A 19,337-nucleotide genomic window follows, 5' to 3' on the forward strand; every position below is an offset into this window, starting at 1 on the left:
TCATCTGTCGTGCTTCGCCAGTTGCAAAACCTATATCCACCGCCATAGAATGCTTCACAATCGTCTTATGCTGCCACAGGCTCAGCCTTTTTTACTAATTTGTCTTTGCTAGAAGCTCTTTGTGGTGACAATGGTGAAAAAATGGAAAAAAGTTGATCGCAGAAGGTTATTCAATTTTTTTTATATAAATCGTTATAATTCTTTGTGGTTTGTCGTGTGACACATAAATTATATCAGACTCTTGAACTTTACCTAATTTAAATAAATCGTCTTAGATTAATGTGATTTAATCTCTGAAAATGTTAAAAATATTATTCTAAAATTATTTATGTATATCATTAAAATTTTAATATCTTAAGATAATTTATATTCGTTATTTTAAAAAAAATTTAAGCATAAATTATTTTATAATATTACTATTTATTAATTAAATTAAAATTCAATGACATGGAACGATTTATATAATAATAGAGAGTGGAAATTTATTAATTTTAGTTGCTGTTTAATTTATTTAAGTAAAAAAAAAAAAGTCTATTGTGACCAAAGTAGTCAAAATCGCGACTTAACTCGCGAAATCGCACGCTTTTGCGATTTCGCACCCCCTCTCCGTTTCGATTTTATTGTTCGAGTGAGAGAAGTGCTGTTTGCATAGAATCGCCGAGGAAAATCGCAAAATCGTTGGAATCATGATTTTGTTAGCGATCCTGTGTGAGAGAAGAAGATTGATCCATAAGCGGTGTTCCATTATTTCCTAACCCAGTTTGAAATTCGCCCAAATCTAGGCTCAGCTCATACAGAAAAAAGCTAAAAAGAAACCCTAGGATGGAGTAAAATTGCAACAGGGGCGTTCTTCAAACCAAAACCAGAGAGAAGCAGAGGCATCACATACAGGGTGACTAGCGCTGTCTTCCTCAGGAGCTTGAATAGAAAAGCGAAGAAGACGAAAGAAAATGCAACACCAATATCTCCTTCATGCGGCGGTTTCACGGTGTCTCTTCATGAAAATTAAGTGACCCAAAACCTAGAAGAGAAGTGCGGAGAAGATATTTCAAAGGGATTTTATAGACAATATGCTAAACATTTCAAAGGAGAGGGATTTGCCATTGGAAGGAGCTTTGTAAGCGTGGTCATGGAGTATTAGTGAATGTTGGGGATCTGGGTTGGGGGAAACCAGGTTGGGAAAGGGTGTTTGATGGTGATGGAAATGGGTAGCTTATGTTGGGTCGGGTTCACTTGTAAACCTGGACCTATGTCCAAAAAAGAAAAAAAAGGAATCCTAGTGAATTTGCTTGTTCTGAAACATTTAAATTAGTAAATTTGTTAAAGTGTGATTTGAATGTGCAACTCTTTTTTTTATGAGTATATATTCTATTGTAGTATTCTGAATCTAATTATATTTTTAAATTGTTAAATAAATATCTTCTTTGAATTATTTAATGAAGCTTCTTTAATTAATGTTATATTCAATTATGTGTAATTTTGTTATAGTTCTTATATTTGTCAGATTTTATAATTTACGAGTTAGAATTACGTTTTGTCTAACGATTTTACGAATTACGATTTTGTATTGAATTTTCGAGTCGAAGTAAAAACTACGATTTTACTACCTTGATTGTGACATACTTTTAAATAGCAACCTAACACAAACTATCCAAGTTCCAACTAAAAAGTTCTAGACTATTCCAAAGCAAGACAAACAAAAGGAACACGATGGACACACCCGTTGGAATCCAACGGCCCAGATCAAACAGAAGCTTCAGGATAAATCTCTCGCCACTCAATTGATCTTCTCGTCCCCTTGCAAACAACGAAAGAGAGTGAATAAAAACCTAATCCCTCACTCGCTCTCGCTCTTCAGCTCAACAACTACCACACCACCAAAACGCACAGTTACTCCCATCGTTATCCGTAACCGCAACCCAATCTTCATTTCAACGCTCCTTAAACCCTATTCGATTCAATCGTGATTCAATTTAGTTCAGTTCCATGGCGTCATCAACATTCTCTGGAGCTCCCTCTGCCGGCTCGCTCGTCGCGCCACCGCAGAAGCTCTCCTCCTCAGCCTCCATTTCTTACCTTCCCTTCGCGGCCGGAAGAACGCGACTCAACGGCGTTGTTCTTGCCAGGAGGAACCGGTGCCCCAGGGTCTCTGCCATGGCCAAGGAGTTGCATTTCAACAAGGATGGTTCAGCTATCAAGAAGCTCCAGGTATATTAGGACGAGTAACAATAACAGTAACTTTGACTGAGAAAGTGAATTTAGCTAGAAAGAGTGAGTAGTGCAACTAAACCGTGAAATTAGCTCCTGAAATGATACGTTTTGATTAAAGTTGCTACGTTTATTTGTATGGTTTTTAATTCGTTCGTATTTTTGTTTAAGTGTAGTTCGTTCTTAACATTTTGTGCGGATAATTATAATTAGAGGATTCGTTGTTACAGAGAGTGGTTTGGTTAGAGCACATTATGAGGGGTTCAAATGGTGTTTTCAAAATTTCATGGATTGTTATACTTGCTAATTATAATTTATGCGCATAATGATATTTTTTCCCCTGTATGTTGCAGAGCGGCGTGAACAAGCTTGCGGATTTGGTTGGGGTTACTCTTGGTCCTAAAGGAAGGAATGTTGTTCTTGAGAGCAAGTATGGCTCACCTAAGATTGTTAATGATGGTGTCACTGTCGCCAAAGAGGTGTGTACTTTGTAGTGTTCTAGTTATTTCATCGTTTTTTTAAGTTCAAATCCAGGTTATTGATTCTTTAATGGGAAAATAAAGCAAAAGAACTTTTGTTATACTATAAGAATAATCATGTCGCTGAAATTTTCATTAGGACCTATGATCATGTTTTTTAAAATTAGAAAAGGTTTAGAGTTTTATTCTTTAGAAACTATTCTTTTCCATTCATGAGAGAAGAATAACAATTCTTGTTTTTGATGTTCAAACTTCAAATCTTTTTCATAAGTTTATCTAATACTTTATGCTTTTTCTTAAATGATCCTTATGTTACATTTGGCTTGAGTAGGTTGAGTTGGAAGACCCCGTTGAGAATATTGGAGCCAAATTGGTGAGACAGGCAGCTGCCAAGACAAACGACTTGGCTGGTGATGGAACCACTACATCTGTTGTTCTTGCTCAGGGTCTCATTGCTGAAGGAGTTAAGGTAGGTTGTTCCATATGCAGCACTGTAAATTCAAATCAACTGTTTGGTTTGATTTCCATGTTTTACATATTGTCATTGTTAGGCCTCATTTCTCAGAAAAATTGACAGGTTGTTGCAGCTGGTGCTAACCCTGTGCTCATCACCCGTGGGATTGAAAAGACAACAAAAGCCCTTGTATCTGAGCTTAAACAGATGTCAAAGGAGGTGATGCATTTTTCCACTTTTTTCCTCCTCGTTTTACTTTTGAGCTGTTATGTTGGCTGTTCATATTCTTAAAGTATTCTGGCAATTCATCTCTGATTAATTATTTCAAAATCCATTTGCTGTGAGACTGTGACATAATTTTGTGTTCACATGGATTACAGGTTGAAGATAGTGAGTTGGCAGATGTGGCAGCAGTTAGTGCAGGAAACAATTATGAAGTCGGGAATATGATAGCTGAAGCAATGAGCAAGGTTGGAAGAAAGGGTGTCGTGACACTTGAGGAGGGAAAGAGTGCAGATAACCACCTGTATGTTGTTGAGGGGATGCAATTTGACCGTGGCTACATTTCACCATACTTTGTTACTGATAGTGAGAAAATGGCTGTTGAATATGAGAATTGCAAGGTTTGACATTTATTTTCTTCTGGCAAGTGATTGCTAATTTCCATTCTTTATATCCATTATAATTTATGCTGTATATATTGTGCAGTTGCTGTTGGTTGATAAAAAGATAACAAATGCAAGGGATCTAATTAACATTCTGGAGGATGCAATTAGAAGTGGATTCCCTATTTTGATTATTGCAGAGGATATTGAACAAGAACCTCTAGCAACTCTTGTGGTGAACAAACTGAGAGGATCACTGAAGATTGCGGCACTGAAGGCCCCCGGATTTGGAGAACGCAAGAGCCAGTACCTTGATGATATTGCTATCTTAACTGGAGGTATGTAAATTTAATGCTTCCTTGTCCTGAATTAATTCTTTCTTGGGTTTAATTTGGAAGCATAAATATTTCACCATTTTAGTTTTGGCAGCCTTTTATTATTGTTGATATTGTTATGTCTTTTTATATACCCATGGTATTATAGGTACTGTAATCAGGGAGGAAGTTGGCCTTACTCTAGACAAAGCTGGGAAAGAGGTTTTGGGGCAGGCCTCCAAGGTGGTGCTCACCAAGGATACAACCACAATTGTTGGTGATGGTAGTACCCAAGAAGCAGTGACTAAGAGAGTTGCACAAATTAAGAACCAAATTGAGGTCTGTTTTTTGCCTGTCCCTGTCTCATCTTAGCATGTCTCTTTCTTCAGACTTTTTGTACATGCAAACATCTCATGTATAGGGGTTCATTGGGACATTGTAAAGTGTGCATATCTATTCAGACTCCCGAGAATTATGAAGTTCTGTAGTGCTGGCAGATATGTTCATTCTTGCTGTTTCCAACAATTATATCTGTTTATTTCAGGCTGCAGAGCAAGAGTATGAAAAGGAGAAGCTTAATGAAAGAATAGCAAAATTGTCTGGTGGTGTTGCTGTTATACAGGTAAGTCACTCATTGAACTATTTAATAAAAAGCTGATTATGAACTTTGTATAAGCCATATTGACTCATGAAAGTTTGTTTTGTGTGTGTGCAGGTTGGAGCACAAACTGAGACAGAGCTCAAAGAAAAGAAGTTGAGAGTTGAAGATGCTCTTAATGCTACAAAGGTATGATTCTCTTTCCTGTAAGATTCATTAGGCATTTTTGTACTCTGTTTTAGTGGTCTGAATCTTTTGTTGATTCTTCAGGCAGCTGTTGAGGAAGGCATTGTAGTTGGTGGTGGGTGCACTCTGTTGAGACTTGCTTCAAAGGTGGATGCTATCAAGGATAGCCTTAATAATGATGAAGAGAAAGTGAGTCATTTATTAGATATATTTGTTTGGGTTCTTTGAAATGCTCCCCACTTTTGTTCAATGACATACTACTTATTGGCTTTCCCATTGTTTCAGCGGTTTCAAAATTATTATATTTTGTTGTATTGCAGGTTGGAGCAGATATTGTTAAAAGAGCTCTCAGTTACCCTCTGAAATTGATTGCCAAGAATGCTGGTGTAAATGGCAGTGTTGTCAGTGAGAAGGTACTCGGATTTGGATATCTTGTGCATTCCTCCTTACAGACATTTTATTTGAATGCTTATGTTATGACTCTGCATGTTGTGATTAGGTTCTTTCCAACGACAATCATAGATATGGATATAATGCTGCCACTGGAAAATATGAAGATTTAATGGCTGCTGGAATCATTGATCCAACAAAGGTGAATTTCTGTTTGACTATTATTGCACTAGTTTTTATTTTACCTGCATTTGATCCTCTAGCTATTAGTATGGATATAATTAGTTTTTATTTTATTTTTAGCTTTTAGTATGCTGGTGTCTTTTCGATGGTCCCATAACCTGGTTACTTAGACAAATGGCACTGCTAATTAGTTTTAATTATAAATGGATGACATCATCATCGTAATCATTATTATTAAGTTTACAACTGGCTGTAGGGAACCTGAGATTACCATGAAAGGTTTACAGTTATGGTTCTTTCCGTGATCTACTAGATATGAAACTTGTTTACTTAAGAGGTGAGTTTTAGGGTGCGCCTGCCTTAATCAGGCGTGTCACACGCCTTGTATTTTTTTGGATGTTGGCACAATTTTCATGAGACACTTGTTATTTTCAGCAGTAGTGTGTAGGTCTGAGGTGTAGTTTTTGACTGGCCAACAGGTTAATGAAATCTCCTCAGAATTAAAATTTTGCTCCATGGTCTTGGGTGAATATTTAAATTCGACATTATATATGGCAAGTGCATAAATATATTTTTGTCAAGAGACTGGACCTAGTTGGGTTGGCAGATGTCTTTTTTCTTTTATTATTTTTATATATATAAACGATTTTTGGGTATACATTTATATAACAATTTATATAATGATGTATTTTTATATGATGATTTAAATTAATGTTAAATTACTTTTGAAATTTTTTTTTATATCAATTTCAAAATGAATTCATTGAATAATTATTAAATTTTTAAAAAATTTAACGTGAATTTGAATAAACTATAAAAAAAACAAAACAAAAAAAGAATGTAGATAAAAGAAAAGAATGTGGATAAACCACTACTCTTTTTGGATCTTCAAGAAAAGATATAGTTGTGGTGGACTTAACATCAACATCACTAACATATGTTAATGGAACCAATTCTAAATTTTTATTAGCTAACATTTATCATATATGTTAAATTTAATTTTAAAATATTTATATTTATGTAAAAAAAATTTCTATGAAATAATATATTGACAATATGAAACTTACATTTTAATTTAAAAAATTATCTAAAAAAATTTGATAAATATTTAATAATTAAATCAAAAATTAAATTTTTTATACTTAAAATGATAGATATTAAAAATTATAATATTTCATGAATATTAAATATATATTTTTTAAAATAATTAATTAGAAAACTAACAAATCATAAAATAATACCAAATTAATAATTAGATATATTCAATTTCTTAAAATGATATGGAAAAATATAATTACTTAGAATTTAATTTGAAAGATTAAAATTTCAAAAATTTTAAATGGTAAAAATTTTTTATTAGTCTACACCAATACTTAAAAAATATCTTAATATTTTTCTGTAAAAGAAAATTAAAATAAAACCAATAACACATAAAATAATATTAAAAAGATAAATTAATTATTATAATGATCAGGATGATGAATTTTATTTATGGATACTAACCTTTTATACGGTTCTCCTTGCAAAATGAAAATTTTATTCAAAGCAAAAAAATTTTAAGGTTTCTCCATGCTCATTTACAGAAGCAGTAACTTTTCTCAGACTTTTTTTTTATATTAAATTTTCCCAGACTTTTATTTCATAAGATAGTATTTATCCTTTAACGAGTGTGAATTTATTAATTAAGTTTTAAAATTTTTTTCATAATTTAACAAATATCTAAGCAAAATTTTGGCCCATCTTTTTACGAGTGTTCATCACTTATTTACTTACCTGGATCTTTTATGGCCCATTAACATAAAAAAAAGGGAAAAAATGAAAATATATCAAGTATCGAAGACTACTACATAATGTCTTCTTAGATAAGGTCAAAATGAAATTTTGAATAAGACCCACTAGCAAAGCAGTAACCTGTGTCAGAGAGGACAGGCTAATGCTGCGCCTCATTGTGACCGGCACTTCCTAAAACTCACCTACTTAAGAATCCTATTCTTTTTGTGTAGGTGGTGAGGTGTTGCCTGGAGCATGCAGCCTCTGTGGCAAAAACCTTCTTGATGTCAGACTGTGTGGTTGTTGAGATTAAGGAGCCTGAGCCTGTACCTGCTGCCAATCCCATGGACAATTCAGGTATGTAAAAACTATAGACAACTGAATTAAAACAAAACTAGGTAGCTGCTAGGTTTGCTGATTCCATTTCTTTTCTCTCTCTCTCTCTCTCTCAGGATACGGCTACTAAAGTAAAGAGCTGCTTCAGTGAGAACAATATTTTCGCCGCTGAGGAAACACTGTGGTAGTTGTTTTCATTTGTAGCAACTAGTCCAATGTATGATGATTTCTTCATTATTGTAGCATGATGAGCTAGATAGAGTGGCGCTTGTCTTTTTAATTATTTTTTGAAATTAATAATATAAAAAATTTTGCCTATCAATTATGTGGAGATCCACTTAGCTCCTGATTTTACCCCTTTATTAGTGTCAACGTTCAAAACAAGTTAATCACCAATGTCTTGAAAAGAATAGATCAAATGACTGGGTAAAAGTCGTGTTTGTTTAAACTTCACTGATCCAATTGGTAATTAATTATAAATTTGATTGTTTGAAATGAGCGTCGATCATATATCTACTGTACTAAACTACTAGACTCTAGTAGCCATCTACTTACCAAGTTTCCTAAGAACTCGATCGGAAGTGCATTTACCTCACAGGTGACAACTGCTAGCAATTTTATATGGTTTAGCTTTTATGGTCTCAAATGGTTTGTTTTGAATAAACTGCTATTGAAAGAAGAAAACGCTAATAAATTTGGTGTATTGACAAAACCAAGTATTAAATTTGTATTGACTTTGTTAAAAGATTATATTAAACTTAAGACTATTTCTTCCCGAAACAACCACTGCCACATTTTCTTTCTCCCAAAATCTAAGCACAATTGCTCAAAGAAAGTTCTCCTCCCAGTTCTGCGTCTGTACGCATTTCGGTGTTCACCAATCATGCCAATGCCACTTGCTTTTCCCTCTTCTCTATCATCCTCCTTCTCCTTGAACAAAGTGCCTCGACTGCCACAAATTGCTCATCATTTCATGTGATTTCTCGCGTCCCCTCTTCCCTTCCCTTCTCTTCTCTCTCTCTGCGCTACTGTTGCAAATTGCAACTGGATATAGCCGCCACTTGCGGTCATTGTTGCTAGATCTGTGCTGCTTCTTGGTTCAATTGGTTTGTTCAGATTTGTAAGAATGGTTGCTGATTTATGATTTGGGTGAAGATAAAGATCATTTGCGACCTGAGAACATTGAGGTGGTTGAATTTTTTTATGTAGCTGAAATGATGGGGGCAATGGTGGTTTAAAGAAGATGAGAAAAAAGAAGTCGGAGACGACGAAAGGGAGGCGCTAAAGTAACAATGTAGAGCTACTTGAGCCCTATACTTAAATTCCAGTCTCTAAATTAAACTCTAACTTCTTCAAATGAGATTATTTTAATTTTTTGGTGAGTAGTTTCATTAGCGTATGTATATTTTAAGGATAAAAAAAATAGTTTATTTAATTCGTCTCTTATAACATGGTTTAAGTCTATAAAGTATGGACACTTTTTTGATTTGTTGTGATTCTGTATTAGACACATTTCAAACATGACACACATCAACATTCGTTCGACATGCGTGTTTTCTCTGTTCAACCGTGTCTTAATAAATAAATAAAAATTCTTCTCAGGATACGTTTGGACATATCTAAATACCATCACGTGTCAGTGTGTCTAGTCTTATTTTTAACCTGTATTCTTGAAATGAGTTTAAAAATAGTATATATTATTAATTATTAAAACAAAATATATTTTAAATACTTTATATAATTAAAAATTATAATAAAAATAATTAAAAAATTAATTTATATTTTAATATCAATAAAATACTAAAATATTATTTCAATTTAGCTAAAAATACTTTATATTTATATATATGCTGTGTTCCCGTGTCTTATAAAAATTTTAAATTTGCATATTCACTTATCTTGTGTGGTATCATGTTTTATGTCCGTCAATGCATCATAGGTTTAAATCAAGTTATTTTTTTAATATGTTATTTATCAAAAATATTATGTGTATATTAAAAATAAATCACTATTTTATATATAAATATAAGTATGTTTAATTTATTTTAGTTTATATTTTATATAAATAATTAATTTAATGATTAAATTTTAGTATATAAATAGCACCATTATTTATTTAAAGAACACACGTTTAATAAAATAGATTTCACTCAATTTATTAAAGGTTAATTTACTTGTTCGTGGGTTTCAATGTTTCATAAACACGGTTGTATAAATGAACTTCTCCTAAAAATATTTTCCTCCCTAAATCATGATGAAAGAGTTGTAATCAAAACGTTTTACATGTCATTATATAAGTTAATAGTCAAATTAATTTTTAAAAGTTGATATATTTTTTAAATTTATTTTTAAGAAAATTTATCAATCAAATTAATTTTTAAAAATATAAAATAATTATTTTTATCCTTTTGTCACTCAATTAGCAATTTTTGTCCATAATTGATGATATAAAATATTAACTCACATTATTTATAAATGATACCTAATACATCTAATTAGACACTAAATAAATATATTTATAAAAATTTATTAATTTAGTATTGTTAGATTATATTATTTTATAATACTTTATATATAATTATATTTTATAATCCATATAATTATGCTTATTTCAATATATTATTTAAATCAAAAAATAATTTTGATAATTTTTTAACATTATTTTAAATTTGTATCACTTGAAATATTATTTGGCAAAATAAATACAGATATTTTTATTTAATGCAATTTAAATTATTTTTATTAAAAATAACTTATTCAATATATATATATATAATAACTTATTCAAATTTCCGAACTTGGTTTAAAGAAGATTAATGTAACAGGCTTTCATTCCTGCTTGCATTGGCTATCTTGAAGAAATGTCACTTCAAGTTGATCAATCATCTTCCTAGCTGTGATGAAAATGTTAGCATTGACTCTTGTTGGCTTTAGCTTAAAGAGTCAACAAAAGAAGACGGTCATTACGGGGTAAAGAGACCGTGCAGAATAAAAACAAAGGGAAGAGTGACATCCCTGGGTGCTACTTCTTCCTTATTGGTGGGGGAATTACAAGTTTAAACAGTGGAAACTGGAGGAACACCACAAACTGATATATCTTGTGATATGGTTTGAAGCTGGGAGAGACTACAAAGACTTTTAAACATTAGAGACTTGAACTGCACCACACACAGGTATCTTTGGACATGATTTCTTAACTTATGATCAAGATAAGGGTACGTGAAGACTGGGTTGATTATACAGTACGTTTCCGAGAAAGTAAACATCATAATGAGGGAATTGCTTAGTATATATAATGGTTGAGTGAGTGGAGTGAAAGCCAACAACCAATATAATCAACATCCATTCCAAAGATGGGAGTTAGATACCATACTATAATTGGTGCATGTGCATTCCTTTTGGTGGTGGCTGAACTTGCGCACTTATGCTCGTGCGCAAGTTCAAGCCTCCACTTGCACTCTCCGTGTGTAGAACGCGAGAGGCAAGCTCTTGTGAAGTTCAAAGAATCCTTGATTGACCCCTCAAACTTGCTTTTCTCATGGCAAGGTGTTCATTGCTGCCAATGGAAAGGTATCGGCTGCGACAACGTCACTGGTCATGTTGTCAAGCTTGATCTCACCACTTCTTTTGAAAGATGTCAGAGATCCCAACCATTTGGAGATCAATACAACTTTTGGGACACATATGAGATAATGGACGATACTTGCAAAGATTTATACTATGATCGTGTAGAAGCTCTAAATGTTAATCCATCTTTGTTGGAGCTGGAATACTTGACTCATTTGGACTTGGGTGGAAATTTTTTCAGACACAATCCTATACCCATGTTCATTGGTTCTATGCAACAATTGAGGTATTTGTCTCTCTCCAATGCTGGTTTTGGTGGGAGAATACCAAAAAATCTTGGAAATCTCACCAACCTGCACTTTCTTGATTTGAGTGGGAATGAATTCTTGCCACCTTTGGACATCAATTTGTTTTCTGAACTGCGACTACTAGAACATCTTGACATGGGTAATGTTTATTTTGGCCAACCACAGAATTTGCTCCAGGTACTTTATGAAACATGCATCCTTCTCTGTTATTTTTATGTGTTTAATTGCTTGGGTGTGTTTGTGAACTTGACAAGTTGCTTGTTTCACAGGTTAGCATTAACCTCACAAGTGCTCCTAAACTTCAGTTTCTCGGTCTTGCCGGCAACGGGCTTACAGAGTCGGCTCTCGATGCTTTACAGAACATGACATCTCTTGTGCATCTTGATCTTTCAAATAACTATCTTACTTCATTTCCATCATTGTCAGGCAACTTTGAGAAGCTGGAGTCTCTTGATCTTTCAAATTGTGGCCTTCATGGTTCAATTCCAAATGCTTTCCAGAATGCAACTTCCATTGAATTCCTCTCCTTTGGGGGGAATAATTTTGACTCTGCTCCACTCTGGTTCCACAAATTTGAGAAAATCAAGTATCTTGATTTCTCATTTAACAGGTTTCGAGGTCCAATACCTAATGTTTTACAAAACATGTCTTCTTTTGAGTCCCTTGACCTTTCATTCAACTACTTCACTTCAATTCCATCTTGGTTTCACAAGTTTGAGAAACTTAAGCATCTTGATCTTTCATATAATGGGTTTCGGGGTCCCATTCCCAATGCTTTACAAAACATGACCACCATTGAATCTCTTGACCTTTCCAATAACTCTTTCACTTCAGTTCCATATTGGTTTGTTGAGTTAAAGACACTTCTCAACCTTGATCTTTCAGACAATGATTTAACATTCATGGAATGTTCTATCAAGTTAATCTTGGGAAGGATGTGTCATTTGAAAAGGTTAGATTTTACAAGAAACAAGCTTCGAAAAGAATCGATTGGGCACAATGGGGAGTTGTCTACCTGCATCATACATGATTTGGAGATCCTAAATTTGGGTTATAATGAATTTAATGATCAATTGCCATCTTGGATAGGACAACTTGAAAATCTAAAGTCCCTTGATCTATTTGCAAATTTTTTCTATGGTCCCATTCCCTCTTCCTTTAACAAATTACTGAAATTGAAGTTGTTAGATCTATCCTATAACATGTTAGAAGGGGCCCTTCCTAATTTTTTGGGACAACTTGAGAATCTTACCTCCTTAAGACTTTCAAGTAATAGTTTTAATGGAACCATACCTCAAAATCTTATTCAACTTGTAAATCTATTTGAACTTGATCTTTCAAGTAACTATTTGAAGGGACTCATACCAAAAAAAATTGGTCAACTTATAAATTTAGAATATCTTATTCTTTCAAATAATTATTTTGTAGGACCAATTCCTGAAAGTCTTCTTCAACTTGTTGTCTTACGGGAACTTGATCTTTCAAATAATAATTTGAATGGAACTATTCCTACAAGTATTAATCAACTTGTATATTTGAATAGCCTTGATCTTTCAAGAAATAAACTGCATGGCAACTTTGATCTTAGTCAATTTGTGTATTTGTCACACTTAGATTTGTCTTCAAATAATTTGGATGGTGCCATTATGGTGGGAAATGATTTGTCTTCAATTTTACCAAATATGTGGTACTTGAATCTCTCCCATAATCAATTCAGTGGTCCACTTCCTGATCATTTTGGCCAAATAATGCCTTATCTGAATTTCTTGCTTCTTGGAAATAACCTTTTAAATGGTTCAATTCCCAATTCATTATGTCAAATTGAACTAGGTATCCTTGACCTTTCAAAGAACAAGCTATCTGGTGAAATTCCAAATTGTTGGAAGGATAATGAAAGATGGAAAGAAATAAACTTGTCATTCAACAAACTCTCTGGAGATTTTCCAAGCTCATTTGGGAACCTTTCTTCTTTGTTATGGTTGCATTTAAACAATAACAACCTTCAAGGGGAGCTTCCAATGATTGTGAGAAATCTAAAGCTGCTATTGATTTTGGATGCTGGAGATAATCAACTTTCTGGCAGGATTCCATCATGGACTGAACAGACGTTTCCTTCACTACATGTTTTAAGGTTGCGAAAAAACATGTTGAGTGGTAGAATTCCTTCACAGCTATGCAATCTATCATCACTTAGAATTCTGGACCTTTCCTTCAACAATCTGTATGGTTCAATACCGTGGTGTATAGGCAATCTTCGAGGTATGACTCTCAACAAATCTACAACAATTCCTTTTGCAGTAGCACCACCACGACCACAACCACCATCACCACCTTCTTCCAAGCCAGAGTGGTCAAAGGAGGATGTCAGAGAGGTCATGAAGGGAAGAGAACTTGAATACATAAAAATCTTGGAGCTTGTAGTCATCATGGACTTGTCAGAAAACAATTTGGATGACTCCATTCCCATTGGAATAACTTTGCTTAATGGATTGCATGGCTTGAATCTATCAAACAACTATTTGATTGGAGAGATTCCTAACATGATAGGGAATATGAAATCATTGGAATCGTTTGATGTATCTAACAACAAACTCTCAGGCTCAATTCCAAACAGCATGGCAGCTTTAACTTCCTTAAGCCATTTAAACTTGGGACACAATAACTTGTCAGGACCAATTCCCACAAGCTACCAGTTTTCAACTTTTGACTCGTCTACTTATGATGGCAACCCATTTCTCTGTGGACCTCCATTGATTAAAATGTGTCCTGGCCATGGTTCCGGCCAAGATCTTCGAGAAAGAGAATTCGAAGATAAAGATGATGAAACAAATAAGTTGGAAAAATGGTTGTTCTTCTTAGTCATTGCAATTGGTTTTGCAACGGGGTTTTGGGGAGTTATTGGAACTTTGTGGTTCAAGAAAAGTTGGAGGCATGCTTACTTCAGAAGGGTGGAAGATATAGCTGACATAATCTATGTGGTAACTATGATACGAATGGCAAGGAACCGTGTTGATAATTGATGTGTTTGTTTTCTTTTTTTCTGTCTTATCCTAAATGTTTTAGTGGCAATTTCAACGTGGTTTGTTACAAATGTATGCATTGGTTGTAATTAAGGTTACCTTGTTTATAAATAATCACATTTTTCTGTGAAATTACATGAACAACTTATGCTATAATCAATAGTTATTAATGAGAGAAGTAATGAACAAACTAACAGAGAAAGACAATAGGGAAATAAACGTTGATCAACAATAAGAGAGAACTGTTCTTACAAGTTAATACTCTGCTTTTCTAATCATTTATCGGGAGATGATAATTGTAAGAATTGCAAAATTAGTAAGACCCTTGAATGTGCAAAAATAATAAGAATTACTTGTGGTTTGTACATAATGAATTTTTTTCCGTTCTAGCATTTGCTTGATAAGTTTTCACTGGATTTTTTAAAAGTTAAATATGATTTTGGTCTCTATCATTTTGATCAAAAATCAAAATTATTTTGAAGATTTTTTTTCATTTAAAATCATCCTTAACATTAGATTTAGTTTTAATATCATCATTTTTCTAATTTTTAGACAAAATTATCCTTCTTTCTTGATCTTTAGAGCAATTTCAACGAATAAATTCTCAACCAACTTTTTTTTACTTGTTACACTTTCATCCATTGAAAAAGAAAGAAGACGAATCCCTCCACATAATTCGAAGAGACAGAATTTTAGAGAAATTCTTGGTGTCCAATGGTAACTTACCGTTACCTTTAAAATAAATAATTATATTAAATTATAATTAAATAAATATTTATATTAAATAATTAAATCATAATTAATTGGTTAATAATTATATGTTATAATTATTAATTAATTATAATTTAATTATTTAATTAATTATTATTTATATAATTATATTAAATTATAATTAATATTATTTAAATAATTATATTAAATAATTATATTTTTACTTAATTAATAATTTATATTAATTATTTAAATCATAATTAATATAAATAATTATATTAAATCATTATTAAATATTATGTATATTATATTAAATTGTAATTAATTAAATTTATTTACGTAAAAATTAAATTTTTACACATTTTAAAATAACTTTTGGTTAAATTATTTATTTTTATCTATAAAATTTAAAAATACTAAGCACATTATAAAATTAGTTGTTACAAATTTAAAAATGCTAACTATATTATAAATTTTTAATATTAATATTTTTTAATAATAAATTATTTTTGAATTCATATATTTAAATAATATTATTGTAAAAGAAATAGTAACTAATATAATTTTAATTATTTTAATTAATTAATTAAGTGGAACCATAACAGAGACTAAAATTAGTTTCTCCTAATAGAGAAGAGAGAGATACTTTGAGCTTCTATTTACTGTTTATAACATAAAAACTTATGTAAAATTACTTTTTATGATAAGTAGACCATAAATAAAAATTGAGATGAATTCTTTACTAAAAATAGTCTTATATTTCCACTTTCATCTAACCACACATGCTCACATACTCAAAAAACACAAAAGATCTTTGGTTCGCTAACATTAAACTCTCTTTCCTAATTTCTATTTCTTTTTTCTATTTAGTTTTGCTCTCACTCACATATTCTAAATCTTTTATTCATTATTATTAGATTTTTTTCTTTCTTTATTTCATATGCTTTGATAAAAGATCTCTTGAAATTTAATCAAAATTCTTTGTTCATATGAAACCTATACCACCAAAAAAAAGGCTATGGTCATAGTTTTTTAAAAAAGGTGGCCTAAAAGGGTCTATGATCACAGTTTTGAGAGGTGACCTAAAGAGGTCTATAGTTACGGTTTTTTACCGTGACAAAAAAGGGTCTATGGTCACGGTTTTTCAAAAAAAGGTGACTTAAAATGGTCTATGGTCACAGTTTTTGTGGATGACCTAAAATGGTCTATGGTCAAGGTTTTGGGGGGTGACCTTAAAGGGTTCTATGGTCACGGTTTTCGGAAGTGACCTAAAAAGGTCTATGGTCACAGTTTTTCAAAAAAGGGTGACCTAAAAGGGTCTATAGTCATGATTTTGGGGGATGACTTAAAGGGGTCTATGGTCATGGCTTTTAGAGGTGCCCTAAAAGGGTTTATGGTCACGATTTTTTAGGGTGACCTAAAAGTATATATGGTCACAGTTTTGGGGGTGACCTAAAAGGTCTATGGTCACGGTTTTACGAAAGGGTGATCTAAAAGAGTCTATAATCATAATTTTTCAAAAAAAGGTGATCTAAAGTATTTATAGTCACGGTTTTTTCAAAAAAAAATTTAAACCCTACCCCCTCCCAAACGGTATCATTTCTTCCATTTTCAATTTCCCCAACTCCTTAATTCGATCTTCAATTCCACCCAAATTCTATTGTCTCTTCAAAAAAGAAAAAGATGAACCCTAGCTAACCCATCCCTCCTAAAGCCCCCTTCCACAAAGAATTCTGCCCCCACCACCATCAGAAACAATCGTCGCCGTACTCTCCACTCTCAATGTCAAGTCCCTCCACCTCAAAGACCTTGACCCAACTGTCATCCCTCTTCCTCACCAGCGCAACCAATCTTCGCTAACATTGACGTCGTTACCAACGAACGGCTATGGCCACCGCCGAAGGTCTCTGTCCGACAAAGGTCTTTTGGAGCTCGTTGATAAACCCCATTTTTAGGATTTATCTTGTGCTTAATTTAGTGGATTTTATCCATTATTCTCACACTTATTCATATAATTCTCATGCTCTATATTTTCCTTCCTAATTTTGTACTATGATTGAAAACATGCTTCTTTGACCTTAAATTTGCTAATTTTAATCCTCTCTTGTTACCATTCGATGTCGTGATATGTTTGTTGAGTGTTTTCAGGTTTTATAGGGCAAGAATGGCTTGGAGGATGGAAAAGAAGCATGCAAAAATGGAAGAAATACAAGAATCTGAAGTTTTGAAAAGCTAGCAGCGACACATATGCGTGACCGGTGCAGCATAGAATTGACGTGTACGCGTAGATGACGCGTACGCGTGACTAGAAATTTGTTCAAGCGACGCGTATGCGTGGCCGACGCGTACGCTTGACAGAGCGTCACTTGCTGCATTAAACAGAAAATGCTAGAGGTAATTTCTGGACTGTTTTTCGCCCAGTTTCAAGCCCAAAAATGAAGAATAAAGGCTATAGAGTGGAGTTGTAGAGGGGAATCATTCATTCACTTTTCATTATTCACATTAGTTAGGTTTTAGATGTAGTTTTCTAGAGAGAGAGGCTCTCTCCTCTCTCTAGGTTTTATGGTTTTTATGTTTACTTCTTTAGTTCTTCTCAAACTCAGGTTCAATGTTCCTTTAATTTAGTTTTCTCTTACTTTTGTTTGTTTAAACATTTTTGTTCATCATCTCTCTTGTTAATTTTTCCTTTCTCGCCATTTTTATATTTATGAGCTCTTGTTACATTTGATTTCATTTAATACAATTTATGTTTTCTATGTTTATTGTTGCTCTCTTTAATTATTAGTCATTGATGCTTGCAATTGGTTGTTTAGAATTAATATTTCTTACTAATTTTCTATATTTTTACTTTGTATCCTCCAAGTGTTTGATGAAATGCTTAAGTGGATTTTAAATTAGATTTTTATGTTCTTAACTTGAATTGATCAATTAGAGACTCTTGAGTTATCAAAACTCTTTTATTGATTGGTAATTGGAGATTGCCGGTTAGCTTGAACTTCACCAAAGCTAGTCTCTCACTTTGAGTTGACTAGGACTTGTGAACTCAAGTTGATTGTATGCATTTGACATTCCTCCATTGGTTAGAGGTTAACTAAGTGAAGGCAATTCACAATTACCATCACAATTGGCAATGACAATGAGGATAGGACTTCTAATTCTCTTTCCTTATTAAGAGCTTTCTCAGTTGTTAGTTTATTTTCTTGTTATTTACATTCCTTGCTTATTAAACTCAAAATCCAAAAAGATACAATCTCATAATCAATAATACATACACTTCCCTATAATTCCTTGAGAGACGACCCGAGGTTTACATACTTCGATTAAAAGCTTAAGTGACAAACAAATTAAATATTGATTGAGGTTTAATTGTCGATTTAGAACTATACTTGTAACGCAATTATTTTTGTAAAATTCTTTACTAACATTTTTTTCCACCATCACTCGTGGTGTCGTCATGTCTTCGGGCTCTCCTCTATTGTTGTCTCCTCTTCGGTCTCTCCTCTAGCGTCATCTCCTCTTCGAGATGGCATGAAGATGACAGCTTCATTGTTGCAGTTCTCATAATGGTCGGTGGGACATTATAGCATCTCATCAATTTATAAAATGAATTATTATGAATGCGTTGGTTTAGCTTGATTTTTTAATATAGCTAGTAAAGACAATAATTTTTTTTAATCGAAACTCTTAAAATTAGTTTTGCTTATTCAAAGTTTTGATTATGAACTGAAAGTGTAGCATAGGCCAATGCACTAGCCTTAATTATTCTTGTGGACATAACAGGATTAGCATGAAAGTGTAGCAGTTATGGTACCTGATGCATGTCTTGTGAAGGAAACTTTCATACCATTAGATATATCAGTCTTTCCTTTTCAACATGTGTCACTTTTGGGTAATTATTAAAAAAAAAATACCTCTACAGCTCTACTCCTATTTTTCAAGAAACAAGTTAAAGCTATAAGTGTGGAGGTGGATCCTCTTCACACTTACCCTTCTCAGTTCTTTCTCTTGTGAAGATAGATAGTCTTTTTCAATGGAGTAAGAGGGAAAAGGAAATTCATTCTAATAAAAAAGATCAGAGCATGACTAATGTGGAGAAAAAATGAAAATAAGTAAGGTTTAGATTCTTATTTTACCTTAATTTTTATGTATAACTGAAATTGTTCTAAGTTATTGTTCATAATTTATGAGTATTAAAATAAATAAAAGTT

The 19,337-nt window shown here is 32.8% G+C and overlaps 2 protein-coding genes across 2 annotated transcripts; both read left to right on the forward strand.

Annotated features, from left to right (window-relative positions):
* Positions 1 to 1,807: 1,807 nt before the first annotated feature.
* LOC130940998 (ruBisCO large subunit-binding protein subunit beta, chloroplastic-like) lies at positions 1,808 to 7,912 on the forward strand. The gene is made up of 14 exons (XM_057869328.1): positions 1,808 to 2,208; positions 2,562 to 2,687; positions 3,019 to 3,156; positions 3,265 to 3,360; positions 3,522 to 3,764; positions 3,850 to 4,084; positions 4,230 to 4,399; positions 4,605 to 4,682; positions 4,776 to 4,847; positions 4,929 to 5,033; positions 5,165 to 5,257; positions 5,344 to 5,436; positions 7,421 to 7,544; positions 7,640 to 7,912. The coding sequence occupies exons 1-14, from the start codon at positions 1,987 to 1,989 to the stop codon at positions 7,651 to 7,653; spliced, it is 1,809 nt and encodes a 602-aa protein (XP_057725311.1). The 5' UTR covers positions 1,808 to 1,986; the 3' UTR covers positions 7,654 to 7,912.
* Positions 7,913 to 10,694: 2,782 nt separating this feature from the next.
* LOC130940999 (receptor-like protein EIX2) lies at positions 10,695 to 14,550 on the forward strand. Its single transcript, XM_057869329.1, has 2 exons — positions 10,695 to 11,575; positions 11,668 to 14,550. The coding sequence occupies exons 1-2, from the start codon at positions 10,877 to 10,879 to the stop codon at positions 14,416 to 14,418; spliced, it is 3,450 nt and encodes a 1,149-aa protein (XP_057725312.1). The 5' UTR covers positions 10,695 to 10,876; the 3' UTR covers positions 14,419 to 14,550.
* The last annotated feature ends 4,787 nt before the right edge of the window (positions 14,551 to 19,337 follow it).

This window comes from Arachis stenosperma, chromosome 7 (genome assembly GCF_014773155.1).
Source record: "Arachis stenosperma cultivar V10309 chromosome 7, arast.V10309.gnm1.PFL2, whole genome shotgun sequence".
Classification (NCBI taxonomy): Eukaryota; Viridiplantae; Streptophyta; class Magnoliopsida; order Fabales; family Fabaceae; genus Arachis; species Arachis stenosperma.

Excerpts from the sequence above, each read along its gene's own strand:
- LOC130940998 (XM_057869328.1), top strand. The coding sequence starts at position 1,987 with ATGGCGTCATCAACATTCTCTGGAGCTCCCTCTGCCGGCTCGCTCGTC. Across the intron at positions 4,683-4,775 it reads GTGGTGTTGCTGTTATACAG|GTTGGAGCACAAACTGAGAC; the intron begins GTAAGTCACTCA and ends GTGTGTGTGCAG. Across the intron at positions 5,034-5,164 it reads TTAATAATGATGAAGAGAAA|GTTGGAGCAGATATTGTTAA; the intron begins GTGAGTCATTTA and ends GTTGTATTGCAG.
- LOC130940999 (XM_057869329.1), top strand. The coding sequence starts at position 10,877 with ATGGGAGTTAGATACCATACTATAATTGGTGCATGTGCATTCCTTTTG. Across the intron at positions 11,576-11,667 it reads AACCACAGAATTTGCTCCAG|GTTAGCATTAACCTCACAAG; the intron begins GTACTTTATGAA and ends CTTGTTTCACAG.